This window comes from Corapipo altera, unplaced genomic scaffold, assembly GCF_003945725.1.
Source record: "Corapipo altera isolate COAL_440 unplaced genomic scaffold, ASM394572v1 0, whole genome shotgun sequence".
In the NCBI taxonomy this organism is placed as follows: Eukaryota; Metazoa; Chordata; class Aves; order Passeriformes; family Pipridae; genus Corapipo; species Corapipo altera.
The window spans coordinates 3,278,662-3,294,182 of record NW_020884872.1 but is presented as its reverse complement, the minus strand read 5'-3'; the positions used below and the strand labels follow the sequence as shown (position 1 = coordinate 3,294,182).

General features: G+C 42.4%; 1 protein-coding gene across 3 annotated transcripts in view; it reads left to right on the top strand.

Annotated features, from left to right (window-relative positions):
* Positions 1-15,521, top strand: part of DSCAM (DS cell adhesion molecule) — a 440,015-nt gene that overhangs the window by 266,381 nt on the left and 158,113 nt on the right. For all 3 annotated transcript variants that reach the window (XM_027635014.1, XM_027635020.1, XM_027635030.1), the window contains exons 5-8: positions 63-341; positions 3,596-3,871; positions 6,568-6,864; positions 7,702-7,977. In XM_027635014.1, the coding sequence (XP_027490815.1) occupies positions 63-341; positions 3,596-3,871; positions 6,568-6,864; positions 7,702-7,977 (1,128 nt within the window). The remainder of the gene's footprint in view (positions 1-62; positions 342-3,595; positions 3,872-6,567; positions 6,865-7,701; positions 7,978-15,521) is intronic.

The window sequence follows — 15,521 nt, the reverse complement described above, 5'->3', positions numbered from 1 at the left end:
GTTTCTTAGCAGATTAATTTTAACGATCCCGTTGAAAAAAACCCTGCTGCTTTCCCTTCCAGATCCAGCGAATTCAGCTCCATCTATTCTAGATGGGTTTGACCACCGCAAAGCCATGGCAGGACAGCGAGTGGAGCTGCCTTGCAAAGCATCAGGGCACCCCGCACCAAAGTACCGCTGGCTGAAGGACAACGTCCCCTGGGAGCCCGACAGCAGGTTCAGGCAGACGGTGACGGGTCTGCTCATCGAGAACACGCGGCCCTCGGACTCCGGGAGCTACGTCTGCGAGGTGTGGAACAACTACGGCACCGCCGAGATGGTTGGGAGGCTCTACGTCAAACGTGAGTGTGGCTGGGGGAGTGGGGGGGAGTGGAAAAAGCTTAGACAAAATTTATTAAACAAGGCCTGCTGTTGAGTCATGAGGTGCAGGAAGGACTCCTTCGCTTTTGAAGCCAGACAAGGCCTAGAAAGCAAGTAGAGAGTTAAATTCAGAATATAGGTATAAGGAAGAGCACAAAGAATTTGCCAATACTTAGCTAGGATGTACTGCCAGAGCTTAAGGATTAGGTGGTACCGAACACTAAAAGAATGCTTACACACCTACATAAGTAAGATAAGGGGTGAAATTCACCACAGAGTCAGCAAAAACCAAGAAAGTTGAAAAGTTCAACCGAGGAAGAAGAGTAAAAATGTGACCCCCTGAGGCTGAACAAACAGGAACAACTACCAAACATCACCCCAAAAAGATGACTCCACCCCAAACTCCGCCCAGACTCTGCCTATTATGAATATTATAACTAGATGTTACAATTATATGAATATGTATGTCAAAGTGTTGTAGTCACCTGTAAAAATGGTATATAATCCTGTCTTTTCACTGAAGAGGGAGAGCAGTTTGTCCAGCGCGAGCTGGCTGCTCTCCAACATTGCCTTAAATAAATACCTCGCTGCTTAAAGACTAAAACTTGTCTCTGAGCAGTTTCTCTGTCCGTGCCTTTTTGGGGCATAAAATTGGCATCACTTTCTAAACTCCTTCAGGCAGGAGTCTGGGCGTGGCTGAATCTTAACCTTGGATTATGCCAGCAGTTTAAATTTAAAGGAATTACAGAGGTGTGACTGAACCGCTTTCGTCCAGCAGGTTTTGGTGATTGGCAGAATGAGAATGTTTGTATGAAATTATTTATTGTTCCGAACGATCTGACAAATTTGTTACTACAAGCGATCAAATAAAATTATTTATTATTACAAATGTTTTATTTTTACAAATGATCACTTAATCAGAATTATTTACTACACAATATTCAAGCTAAAAATACTGGTAGTATAGTATGAGATAGGATAGTGCATTGTTCTGAAGCAGTTGTTGAAGTAATTATATTAAAGCGAGCAAAAATAAATAATCATTAAGGAGAGATTTGATGTGGCTCACCCATACCAGCGCTCTTTCTCTCAGCCTCAAGGAGTAACCTTGGAGGGTGTCCCCACCCGAGGGAGGCATCTCCACACACACACCTCAAGAAGGGTTGTGTTAGAAGAACCTGACTGTATGAAAGGGGACTGGACTTTTATAGCATAAAGTGATTGACTGCTGGTCAAAAATTTCCAGGCCAGCTACCAGCTTATCTGTCACATTCAACTTCAAAAAGCAGGATGTGTGTTGGGAGTTTGGTAAACCAGGCTGGTTTTAGCACAGTTCAACTCCAGAAACATTACCATGGGGCCACCAGTAACTCCTCACAGACAGCTTGCATTGTTTGCATCCACTGATTGGATTTTAGGTCTTGTCAGGGTAGGCCTTCCTGCCTCAGTAAGTCCTGGGCTGAGCCCAGACCTCAGGCCACTTCTTGCTTGGGTGTTTTCACCAGGAAAAGTGCTGCCTTATCTTGCTGTACCTTCTGCTTTGTTAATTTATCTTAGGAATGATTAAACTTCTCAAAGTTGTGGAACAAGAGAAAGTCATCTCTGCAGAGATGAGTTAGTTGGCCAATTGAGCGATCAGAAGTGCAAATAGATGCAATTTCTGGTGTAGCTCTGTAATTTATCACATGGAGGATGTGTAATTTAGAAGCTTGAATTGGATGCTTAAAAAGAAATTGCAAATGTTCTCATAAATAAAGCTGCCAAACTCTCCCTGCCATGACTCATGTTGTTCAGCAATATTGAGTACTCGTACCTCCGCTCAGCTGAGTATTCATGTGTGAATATCCTGAATGTTTCACAAATTCTGCAAAGATAATTATCACTTCAGGAGCACCTCACTGGAAAAGTGCTATTCTTCTATTGTTAAAACAAAAATTATTTCCTGGAATAGAAATAATGCTTTGTGAGCTAGTGTTTCCATCTCTGCAGCATGACTAGCAAACTGAAATGGGGCAAGTCTGTGAGAAGTTCAGACCATAAAAATACCTTCAGAAATACTTACATATAATGTTTTTGGGCAAAATAAAATCAAGGTTAAAGATCAGCAATTCATAAATTATTATGGAGGAGCTCTGCTTCCCAAAGTATTTATAAATTGAGTTGAATTCAGTCTGCCTGGGATGATACAAAGTCAAAACTTAGAGTAAATACTTTCTGTATTAAGCTGACAGAAAGCACCAGTTGGGAAAAGGAGTTTTACCCTCCTCTGCAAAGTCATCACCATGACTCTGGGATGTTGGTGATGCCCTCGAGTGTGACTGTTTTGTTTAATGGGTCATTGACACTTCTGAGCCTTTATGGTCTTTTTATAGGAAACATGGAGATATTCAATGGTGAAAGTAATCCCTTACCTTTATAAGGAAGTCAATATATACAAACCATAAGAAGAAATCTGTGTTTTATAATAACTGTTAGGTGGCAGGATAAAGATTGTTTTTCTTGCATTTATGTTTATGACTTCTCTTCAACACTTCATCCTCTTTTTTATGATGCAGAGTTTGCATTATGTATGTCCTACTGTTTCTTAAGGCTGACTTGAAAATGTTGTAGTCCTCCCACATCAAAACAGAAAATCTTGTGAGCCCACACACTGAAACACTTCCATATCCATGTCTGATGGATATCCGTGGGTGTACCTACGTTAACATCTTCCACCCTTGAAAGCTGATCTCCTTATCATTGACATACACTGCACTGCTTCACAGCAAGGAGTAGCTTTGGAACACATTAACTGGGCTTCTTTTGCAGGAAAATAAAACAGAAGATGAACTTCAGGAATGCACTTAATGTACCAGTTCAAAGTTGCACACTGAACTCATGAGAAATAACATCCTAACCTCCCAAAACATGTGTAGTGCCGCGTCTAGGCCCTCAGCACCAACAGTGTTACCTGTAGATCTGCTCCTGCTGGTCATATGGGCATGGGATTATATCATGTGTTGAGTAGGTTATCCCTATTGTTCTATTTTTTTTTTTTCATCATGGCTGTTAATGGCAAAAATGCTTCTTGGAGTGAACACAGTCATCTGTTGTTTGTTTGTGTGGTTTTTTTAGAAGGGTGTGGCGGTGCTTTTTATCGTTCTCCTTAACTGATACTTAATTCGTTACTTGGCCAAAAATGCACATTTATAACTTAATATGTTCTATTTCCTCTTGTTTCGATTTAAACCACCAGAGCCACTAAAAGCCACCATCAGCCCCCGGAAAGTCAAAAGCAGCGTTGGCAGCCAAGTGTCCTTGTCCTGCAGTGTGACGGGGACTGAGGACCAGGAGCTGTCCTGGTACCGGAATGGGGAGATCATCAACCCCGGGAACAATGTCCGGATCACCGGGGTCAACCGGGAGAACCTCATCATGGATGGCATGGCCAAGAGTGACGGGGGAGCCTATCAGTGCTTCGTGCGCAAGGACAAGATGTCTGCCCAGGACTATGTCCAGGTGGTTCTGGAAGGTCAGTCTCCACCATTGCTTTCCCACCAGCAATCCTGGTGTCTGTAATAATGTATAGATTGTCTTTGGTGCCGTCGTTGTAAAGGGAACCCTAAAATCGGAGGGTACTCACAGACTCTCGGTGGTGTTCGTTGTGCCCCACTCTGGGCAAAAACTGATAGAATGGAAACACTGATTTGGAAACAAAGATCCGTCTGTGAGGGAAGATACAGGTACCCCCAAAGTGCAGTGGAAGGGTTGTAGGAAAATTTATTTCCAAAGTCAAGAACACTGGACTTGAAGAACATTAACTTCAACAGCACTTCAAACACCGGGCCTGGGGGAAGACGCGCCCCCTGTTCTTCTCAGGGCTTTAATAATTCCTGCCAGCCCCCTCTGTGGAGGCCTTCAAACACATCTGTAAGGACTGACCTTTTTCTCATACCAGGGAGAGTTTCTCTGGAATGCAGAAGAGAAAACATCTGAAACCGTCTCTGGAAAAGATGCCTCTTCCTGACAGGAAAGTCTTCCTAAGCAAAATAAGCCTGGATCTCCACACTGTAAATCTTCCAGAAGAGTCTTCTACCCTTACACCTTCCCAAACAGGTCTCTATTCGAATCCAAACCTCTCCTGGGCAGAGCTTTTCTGTTTGGCATTATTGGCCGAAAGCTTGGGGATCATCTTAAATAACTGACACAACATTCTACGGGATAATCAAGTGGGGAGAGTCATCAATTTGTACAAAGGCTGCTCGCTAATGAGGCTGTAGTGCAGGCATGGCATGGACACTATTTTTAGAGTCTTTATAGGAAAAGAAGAGATTACCTGCCTGGACTAAGTTACCTCGGCAACCATCTCCCGTGACTAAGAAAGCCTAAAGAGCATATTGATAATCTATCATGGTGTCGAGAGAGTGCAGGTTATCAGAGAGCAGCAGCAGGAAAGATTTCAAAGACACTCAGGTCTCGCTGGGAAAATAATGTCTGCTTTCATCTCAGAAAAAGCCTGTCACTTGAATTAAAAAAAAGGGAGAAAAAAAAAAAAGAGGAGGAAGGGTGGCAGAGGTACATGGTGTGCACACTCACAGGTTTATTGGTCCTGTGTCGGCTTTCTCTCAGGATGAAAAGCTTTTTTTTGTTGTTGCTGTTGTTCTGCTTTCTGAGGGGTGACAGTATCTAATACACAGCAAAGGAAAGGAAGAGAGTCAGGGATGAAAATAAATAAATAAATTAGGACTCTGTCACACAACTGATGGGACAGAAATGAAAGAGAGAGGGGGGCAGAGGAAAAAATTATGAGATCAAATAAAACCAAATGCTCTTCCAGGCATGCTGAGGCCTTTCAGTATTCTGAGAGTGCCAGTGCTTATGTTTTTTACCCTGTGGCAAAGAAGGGAATTTTGCATCCCTGTTTTTAATTCTAGTTTTTGGGGAGTCTTCCTGTGTGATACGGCACTGACATTGCAATGGAAGAATCCTCCTAAATTTATAGGTAATACATAGCAGACTGTACATGAAGAGACGAACAAATAATGCATCACAGAGGGCATGAGACTTGTCAGTCGTGTCCTGACATTCTCTGTCGTGCACCAGGTTTGTCCTTAAAGGACAAACAAGATGAGTTTCTAAGTGTCTTCGGCCCCTCTCTGGGTGATGAGGCACCTTTTCCTCCTGTTTTTGCAGTCACTAATGCTGTAGGAACACCAAAATTGGTTAGTTTACATGCCACTTGGCCCTTTAAAACCCATCTTGAGACTAGATTGCTCCTTGTGTTCTTACTGCCCCCAACTGCACTGAAATTCCATCTTACATACAGCTTGGAAAGGAGTACTTTCAAAGGAAGACAAACATGCATTGAATGACCTCAGAAAGAAGTTCCTAACTAATAGCAGGATGTCAGCACTCCTAAATGTTCCCCCACTGAACTCTCTGGAGAGGTGGGTATTTAATCCTACTCCCTGCTTACAAAGTTTCCATGTCCATCCATTTTCTTTACTCACTTGCCTGGTAGTGGCTGAGTAAACTGGGACACAGTTCACCAGATCAAGTGTTTGAGTGCTCTCATTCAGGGAAATATTTATCTGTGGCACAAAATGACCACAGAAAGAAATTGGCATCACTGCTGTTACTGGCAATCTGTGTTCAGAAAAGCTTAATTTAACACTTTGCTAAATGGGGTGTTGTGGGTCAGCACTAAACTGCGCTGGCACAGCTCTGTGGAATCAGCCTGGGCAAGTTATGCCTGGCTCTTGGCAACAGCATTCATCCTTAGCTTTCCAAGGGACTAAATCTACCAGGAGAAGAAAAACTCCAAATGTGTTGAGGTTTTGCTGTATGTCTTTTGTGAGGAATTGCACATGGCTTTAAAAGTTTTCTGCAGGAACCCAGAGGTTCATATAACCTATGATATGTAACTTATGATATATTCACATAACTTATAGCTGCCTTATCCATTCATTAAAGTGTTTTTTCCTACAGCCGAGTCAGTACCACGTTTCTTAGGAAATGAAAAAGAAACCTGCCATAAGCAAAGGGTCATTTAAGTCCTCTACTATCAAAAGTTGTTTCTCTCTCTCAATGATTAGAGTTGCATCCTGGCACACAATTGTTTGCAACGTTTCTAAGAAAGACCTTAGCTCATGGGACAGGCTGTGGGATAGAGGGAACAAGCTTTGCACCTCGTAAGCACTGTTTTCCTGCTTTTCTTTCCCTCGGCAGATGGAACTCCCAAAATCATTTCTGCCTTCAGCGAGAAAGTGGTGAGCCCAGGAGAGCCAGTGTCCCTCGTGTGCAACGTGAAGGGGACTCCCCTGCCCACGATCACCTGGACTTTGGATGAAGATCCCATCGTGAAGGACGGCAGCCACCGGATCAGCCAGATCATCACCTCCGAGGGCAACGTGGTCAGTTACCTGAACATCTCCAACACTCAGGTCCGAGACGGGGGCGTTTATCGCTGCACTGCCAACAACTCTGCCGGAGTCGTCCCGTACCAGGCTCGAATAAACGTAAGAGGTGCTTGTCAAATCAGCTCCTCAAAAAAAAAAAAACAACAAACAACACACATAACTCATTGTAGTGGAGAAGAAGATTCTTGCATGTGATGAAATGAGTCTTGGAATGCCAAAAACCAACTTACTGTTTTTTTCCCGCTCCCTTCTTTCCCCCCTGCTCTCTTTTCCCTTCCTGTCTCTCCAGCCCCATCTATAAAGTGTATGGGATGGTTAAATACTGAAAGAACCCTTTGGCTTGTGTTCTATTGTCTGTTTTTCCTGTACTCATCTCTACTACTTCATGGTTTCTTTACTTTAGTCCTGCTGTGCATGGGGTATTTTTCTTTTCCTTTCCTCCTTCACTTGTCCAACATTCATTGTAATTATTCATGTATACAGAACTTTAGCTTGAATTTCTGGCTCTACATGGTATAATACCCACCCTCACGGTATTATACCTTATACACATAAAAAATAAAAAGCTAACTTTGTAAGTGTTCTCATGTGTAACAGGATTCTGGCTTTGTATCCGTGTTAGTATTTCACATTAATTAAATCACACTCAGCCTTTTAACTTGTAAGGCAGCAAAGATTTTATCAGGCAAGTGCAAACATATTCCCCCTCCCCACATAATTAGTATGGATGCTACAGGGTGAGGAAAAAACTAGAGCATATAAAGATTAGGAAAACTGCTTAAGTAGGTCTTGAAAGGAAAAACTGTCAAATGCTAAGAAGTGTCATGTGAGGCTCATCCCTAAATGTCGTCAGCATTTGTACATCTGGAAAAATCAGCATGCACGCTTCCTGAAGCGAACATGCCTTTAAATTGTTTCCAAGAGTTTCTTTTTCCCTTTCCAGGGCCGGCCAGCATCAGGCCAATGAAGAACATCACGGCCATAGCTGGGAGGGACACCTACATCCACTGCAGGGTCATCGGGTACCCCTATTACTCCATCAAGTGGTACAAGAACTCCAACCTGCTCCCGTTCAACCATCGCCAGGTGGCGTTTGAGAACAACGGGACGCTGAAGCTCTCGGATGTGCAGAAGGAGGTGGACGAGGGGGAATACACCTGCAATGTCCTGGTCCAGCCCCAGCTGTCCACCAGCCAGAGCGTGCACGTGACGGTGAAAGGTGAGGTTAAACCGGGAAAACCGAGCTGGAATAATTGCTGTGTCACCTGTGGAAAGGCAGAGTTGAGTGCACACAAGGACTGTCCTGGCCCTTAAGAAGGTTAATCCAGCTTTGTGTTTATTTTTAATGATGACACAGGTGCTCATCAGTCGCCGTGTCTTGTTCTCTCTTGACTTTTACCCTCCTTCATTCAACTGCTCTCCAAGTGGGAGCCTTGCAGCAGCAAATTTTCCATGAGCGTTTTTCACTGCAACAATTAAGTCAGGAGATTAATGGTTTGTCCCCTACCTTTCACTGTTTCACTGTTTTCTCTGCTGGGTTACAAAGTTCACATTTTCATTAGCCAGTGACTTTCCAGCTCTTAAAAAAATGAGATGAGAATTTTAGTGTCTGTATTTTTACCAATAAGCAGAGACAGGAACTGAAAGCATTAACCTTGCTTTCCTCTTATTAAGTGATTATCTGAGTGCTCTTCACGCTTAGAAAGGTAACGCCGTAAATAAATGTGACTTGAAATTCTAAGAGGATGCTAAAAATCTATTCAAATAGTCCTAAACAAGGATGTTCAGATGGCCCTGAAAGACTTCAGCAATAGATGGAGAATAGGAATTTTTTAGCATTGTATCCTGACTATTCTGATATTGGCAGTGCTCAGACCTATTCATAAGGATACAAAAGACAGAAAACCTGATTGCAATAGCACCTACTTTTGAGCAATGGGGCCGCTAAATAGTGCAATTCATGTGAACTTGTAAGAAGAATTGAGATATAATTTCACTCTTCCTGAAGTTCTTAGAAACTTCCTGATCTTTTTTTTGGAGGGGAGAGGAAGTAAGGAAGGTTGATTCCTGTATCCATTCTCAGGTAAGATACAGAGAACAATAAACTAAATTGACTCTGTTATAGATATCTGACCTTTTAAATTCTTTCTGCTCTGGTAGTTTTGCCCTTTGGTATCAGCCTGGAGTGATGCAATTGCTAATTATTTCAAGAGGTTTAGGGGATTAGCTTTAAACCATGAGCAATTTGGACTCTGAAAGGCATGACATCTCACACACCTGAGACCATCAGGGGCACTGGTCACATGCTGTGGCATAAAAACCTTTTCCTTTCATATCTGTTGTACCTTGCTTGACATCACAATAATATCACACATCTGTTGATACAGTTTAGGAACTGAATGACAAATCAGTAACTGTGTTGCTGCTGCATTAACAGGCCACCGTGGTAAATCTGGTGGGGAATTCTGCCACTTAAATGACTCCATTCTTCAAATGACTGTCAAAACGAATGTAGCCAGACAAAACAAATCCAGCAGTCTATCCTTACAGCTCAGGAATTTAGATCAAAACAGTACCAGCCACTGAGAACAGTAGCTGGTACCTCAGGTGCAATCCTGTTCTATCTTCCATTAGGTTACAATTTCGAACTTGACAATTCCTCCCCCAGAAAGCAGATTGCCAGCCCTCTCCATTTCGATTGAACTGTAGCTTTTGTCAGTGATCTGAATTCTTTGATGGTGTTCTGCTGTAATTCTGGATATTCAGCTGCCAGGGCCATTGCCTGGTCAGAAATCTTGGACAGTGACTGAATATGCTCTGAATAACTTTAATAAAGTTATTGACAAGACACTGTTATTTGAAAAAAAAAAAAATCATAATAACCTGACTTTATATGCTAAGCCCAAAATGTAAAAAGTGAGCTTCATATGTCAGACCTGAACAGTTCTCAAGGTTCTTCTCTTGTATCTGGAGGTCAATATTGTCACAGGGGATTTTTAGATGGCTATGTATTGTTTTCTAGAACTACATAGTCTTTTTATCTGCCATTAGTGGAGAGTCAAAAGTGGCCCTGTTGCTTTAAAACATTATTAATGTGTGCATTGCCTTTTCACTTTATAGATTCCAAAGTTAACGTCATGAGTTTCAGGCACTTATATCTGATATTGAGAAATGCAAAATACGGCCCAGTTTACATACTGGAGGTTAAAAGTACTTTGAAATATGCCATTGTAAGGGGGGTTATTATCAGTGCTCAAATATCCTTATTTATAGTTCAGCTTTTCATACCATCAGTATAATTATTTCTTCTCCAGAGAAACAGAGGGAGAATTCTTGTCCATCTTCAGCATCATGAGTCCTTTGGTTTGCTCTCAGTTCTGCTACAAGTTTCCTGGGTGACCTCAACACCTGAAGGGTGATTCAGGATAGGTGACACTTTATGAGCTGTTACTTAGTATTTTATTCCCTCCATGTTCTGTTCTGAGGACATAATTATTAATTTTCTCATGAGCTTATAACCTCTGTGGTATCCAAATGTTTCAGAAACAATATGTTCATTTTCAAAACCCACCTGGGTGATCAGGAGTCCTTTGGAAAACGGCAACTGAGGCACAGACTGAACTTAAAAGTATCCACAGATTTTTTTCATGTTCAATTTCAGAAGCCTACAGCTTAATTTTTCCAGTTCACCTGCTATTAGGTAGCATTTCTATGTTCAAAGCTCTGCTCCCATTGAAACGAATTTGCTTCTGAGAGTTTCTTTTCTTTCTTCAGAGCACTCACGTCACCCAGCTTAGCAACCCCCTGGGAAAGACAGATTAAGTAATTTAATTAGCTTTATCTGAGAGATCTGTGGCAAAGGTGAATGCAGAATTTGGCTCTACAGGGCAGCATTTATGTGCATTAGGTGAACAACTGGCTTTTCTTGTTGGCAGTAGTCTGCCACATTTACTTCTCACTTTGCAAATCCTCCAGCACGTGAAGCATCTTTGTTCTGTCTTGAATGGGGGCTTTCTAAAATCAGCATTTAAATAAAGATGTGCAACAGCATGAGCTGTAATCAAATACAAGAGAACTATCCATTCTGTGGAGAATTTGGGATTTACAAACATCCAAACGAAAGTGAAATCGTTCTTTGGAGATCATTATAAGATCACAGACAGGAGAACAGAAAGTTTCTTGACCACAAGTTTAAATGAAATCCCGACTGCCAGAGAACCTGAGTGGGGCTTTCAGAGGCTCCCACCTGGCAGGCTGTCAGGGAGCCAAAAGCTTGGGAGCTGGGCATTTATGTGCTGTTTGACCTTAGGCCCACTGGTTCTTTGCACTGCTGATCAGAAGGAGCACTTAGACACCCCATGAAATCAGTTATCCCATTTTTTTAGGAGTAGCTGGTGCCCTTGTCTGCATAGCCACCCGTGCAGTCTGCAGACTCCAAATAACTCTGTCCCACAGAGATGTGGCATGTCAGCCCTCCTCCCCCTCCACCAGCCCTTGCCTGTCCCTTGTCTCTGTCCCAAAACCTGGCTTTGGAAGCTGGCAGTCCCATCACCTGGCTGCTGGGAACTGAGTGGATAAGCTGGCAGGAAAATGTGCAGGTTTCTCGTTGGCAGACAGAGCTCTGTTGGGACCGTGCCTGACTCCTAACGGAGCGTTTTGGAAATCAAGCCATCTCGGCATGATTTTTTTTTTATATTTAGACAAATGAATTGGCCAGTTGGGAGTTCTGACACAAAGCCATGAAAACTCCCCACCCTGTAATGCAAAAGTAACAGGGGGAGACTGTGACTGTACTTATTTAATTTATGGTATTCTATACCTGCCCACCACTTGCCTTTGCAGCTGTAATAATACCTCTTCAACATGTTTTGCTTTGGCCTGTGTTAAATGTAATTTTCTTGTTAGCTTTTCTTTTTTTTTTTTGTAAAGTAAACTGAACCCCCTTTCCTTTCCTTCATTTGAAGTGGAAACAGTAGTTACTGACATCTTCAAAAGTAATCACTGAGATTAGCCTTGCACAGGTCCTTGCCAAGAGCAGAATTATTCTCAGCACTGTTTTCTCACTCTGTGTTTGGCTCTCGTGGTTTTTCAGTGGGGTTCATACACATCTACCAGTGATAAAGGGCTACTGGAGTCAGAGATCCTAAAGAAAAGAATATTCCATGGAAGATGCACGTTTTGTGTTCATTCCTTCTCAGAATGACCTGTCCTCCTTAGTTTTCTCCAGCTCATCGTTGTCCAAATCCTGGCTCTTCTCTGGGTTCCCAAATCAATGTGTCCCCCATGTCTTTGTCATCCCATTTCTTCACTTCCTTGTTCTCATGACTCAAAAATAGTCTTGCCCTTCATGAGGAGCTCCCAACTTTTTCTCCAGCCTCCAGTTACAGCTCTGGTCTAGCTGACAACATGGTATTTGGTCAAAGGTTGGATTCGGTGATCTTGGAGGTCTTTTCCTACTCAGATGATTCTGGTTGTGGTTCTGTAATTCTGCCAGCCTTCACTTTGTCCATCTCCACTGGGTTTCAGCCTATCTCCCCCTCACATGGCTCACTGCTCACTGTCATTTCTGTACCTCACCCCACTGCTCCCTTGTCCCGGCCTCGCATCCTCAGGCAGTTTCCCAGCTCCATTTTACCAGCTCTTATCACATCAGCAATCCCACCACAAGCCCAGTGCCAACTTCTGACATCCCCCCACTGGTCCAAATGCAATTTTATAATTCCCTTTTGTTACCCCCTGTGCCACTTTCAGCTCCTGCTCCATTCCTTGCATGCCACCTGCATGCCCAGCAATGCAGGCTGGTTCCCCACGCTGCTCCTTTAGCCCCCACATCTCCTTCCTTTCTCTCTGCATTGAAACAACTTTTTTTCATGCTCCCTGGGCCAGCACAGGCAGTTGCTTGAGCCCTAGAGAGACAAATCTGCTCTGATTTCTCACTTCTCACCAGGCTGCACCTGCCCCACGTGTCTGGAACTGACTCAGACACTGAAGGAGGTGTTACTCAGACCCTGGGAGATCTTAGCTGTTAGTCACTGGAAAATATCCTCTCAAGATATGATCACTGTGGGATTTTTGTCTATTTACTTGGTTTTACTCAGACAGTAATATTTGGGCACCCTTGTGATGACTTTTCATAAGGGCAGCAAGATATCTGATGCTAGTGCCAGCACCTGCCAAACTTGAAATCCTTGCTGCTAACTGGTGGGACTTCTCAGATTCTCACAATGTCTTTTTTATTTTTATAGTAGAGTTTATTTATACTGCATCTCTATTTTTTCCACTCTCACACCTTATTCTTGGAAAGGGCCAAAGAGTTGTAGCTGAAACTTTCCAGCTGAAGTGGCTCAGCCTGAGGCAGACACCTGGCCTGGAAAAATGCTATCCAAACAAAAGCCAAACTGCAAGCACATGAAAATAGTCTTATGATGAGAAGTGTTGACAAACAAAAAAGAGGTTATATTACCCACCCCACCTGGAAGCTTCCTATTTCCATTGAAAAAAACCTCCAACCTTCAAGTGCAAAATTGTTAAAATAATAATAGCAGCATCTGTTTTACAGCATTTTAGTAGATCCCAGAGCATTTTAAAAACAGGAGTGAGTTATTATCTCCATTTTTTATTATGCAATTCATAGTAATAGTTTTCCCAGCTACAGTAAAAGCCATCAGTAGTAAGTGATGATTTTCTTGTCATCAGTCCCGTGGGACACATTCTCATGTAAACAGCCTGCTGCTATTCACACTTCTCCAACAGGAATTAATTGAAAAAGAAGCCCCTGAGAGGGAAGGGTACAGCATCATTAAAATAAAAAGTGTGGTGTTCAAAAGGGCTGTTTCTGATCTTGTAGAACTTGTACATCTCACTGATTTAGAAGGTTTCTCGTTGCCTTATACCAAAGTGATAGCACTTCACCTGTTGTGAACCACATAAAAGAATTGTATCAGCCTTGTTTCTTTTTAGAAAACAAGCAAAACCAACAGGGGCTGCTTCTAAATAGCTTCACGTTGCACCTATTAGAATAGATTCTCCTCATCTTTCCTTGGAAGCATCTAGCTTTTTCTGATATATAAAATATTGTTGGTGAATTTGCATTGCACTTCTGTTCAGGGAGGGCTGGTTTAAATAGCGAAAAATGTGCAGGCACAAAAGGGGAAAAACATCAGGGGAAATCTTTCGAGGGTTCTTGGGATCATGGTGCATTCTGTCATCAATCAGTCTGCTAATCTGTTCAAATTTCAGGCTGTGCCATGGATTATGCCAAGTGTGAATTCAGTTTCATGCACATATCTAAGATCTTACCTGTCCTGCTGGCCGAACCTTGCCAATAAATTGAGCTAGAAAAAACTTCTAGCCTTGATGTCCTTCAGATATTTCTTCTATTACATCACTTTCTGCCTTTCTCTCACTCTCCCACGCAGTATGGGCTTGGATCCCTCCAAGCCTGTCACAGCTTCCTCAGGAAGAAATGTTCAGATGTCTCGAAGTGACAGGGTTGTCACAGGCAGGAATCACGCAAGGACCACGTGATGAGAACGGATGAGAATGTGCAGTTGTGCAAAATACCCTGCAAAAATGCACTTACCAGTCATCCTCAGGTCACATTATGGGCATGAGGAGCAGGGAGAGGCAGGGTCTGATTTAAGGGAATGTGCATTTTAATAAGGATATCTCCTGTGTGAGAATCCCACCACTTAACCTGTAGAAATACCTAATGAGTTTTTTTTTTGCCATTCAGCACAGAGCAACTCAGGGTTGTCTTTGCATTAAAAACAGCTGACTTACACTCTTTAAAATCTCACAAGTGTCATGTGGATGCTGCAGTTGTGTCTTATTTTGCAGCAGCACACTTCTGATGTACTGCATTCCTAATGACTTCACCTCTGACACTGCAGGAAATGGTCACCCAAAAGTGTCTGTTAAAGTTGTTTCACTGCTGTCCTCATCTTCAGGATGAGGAATTACTATGTACAAATATAAAGCTTTTCACTTAAATCTAAAATAAGACTCCCTGGCTTTGTGCACAGTCTTATGTCTTTCAAACACAATTTAAGTTGGTGTATGGGTGCCTTTATTTATGAATTATGTAAACAATGTGAAATGAGCCTCAATACTTGAATGAGAGCCTCAGCTAAGGAGTTCAAGAGTATCTGTATGTTATGCTTGGGCTTATCAAAAGTTAGCCCTCTTCTCTCACAGTGCAGCTTTATTTACTTCAGGTTTGGGAGAAGGAATGTTCTTCCTCCTTTTTTCCTGTGTTTGTTTTGTCAAATACATTTGAAATACTACCTTATATATTCATTGAAACTGCCCTTAAAATTTTAAGCACTTTGCTGCAGCAAGTTAGTGTGAGCTATTAGCACTGTGTGTGTAAGTATATGTAATAAGGGCATACAGAAAGCAAGACTGTGTGTGCATGGCAGGTTTGGAGTATGCTGGCCTCATTTCAAACAATGTGTACAACACACATCACCCCAAAAATCTCCAAAGTATTAACCCTGAGAAACAGAAGGGTGATATAAAATCAGCTGCTTTTGTACAGTCCCAGGGTGAAGGTGAAATGGATGGTAGTGTGAAACCAAACAGCTCAAGGGAACGATTTTCAGAGACAAAGATCATTCTGCTGAAGTCCTCTCTCATCTAAACCTGTAACTTTTGGCTCTGATTTTGTTGATCTTAACTTTTCCCAGTTATTCTTGAGGACAAAGATCATTTCAGATCATTTTAGGGGCTTAACAAGGGCAGTAGCTCTGGACCAGCTTCCAA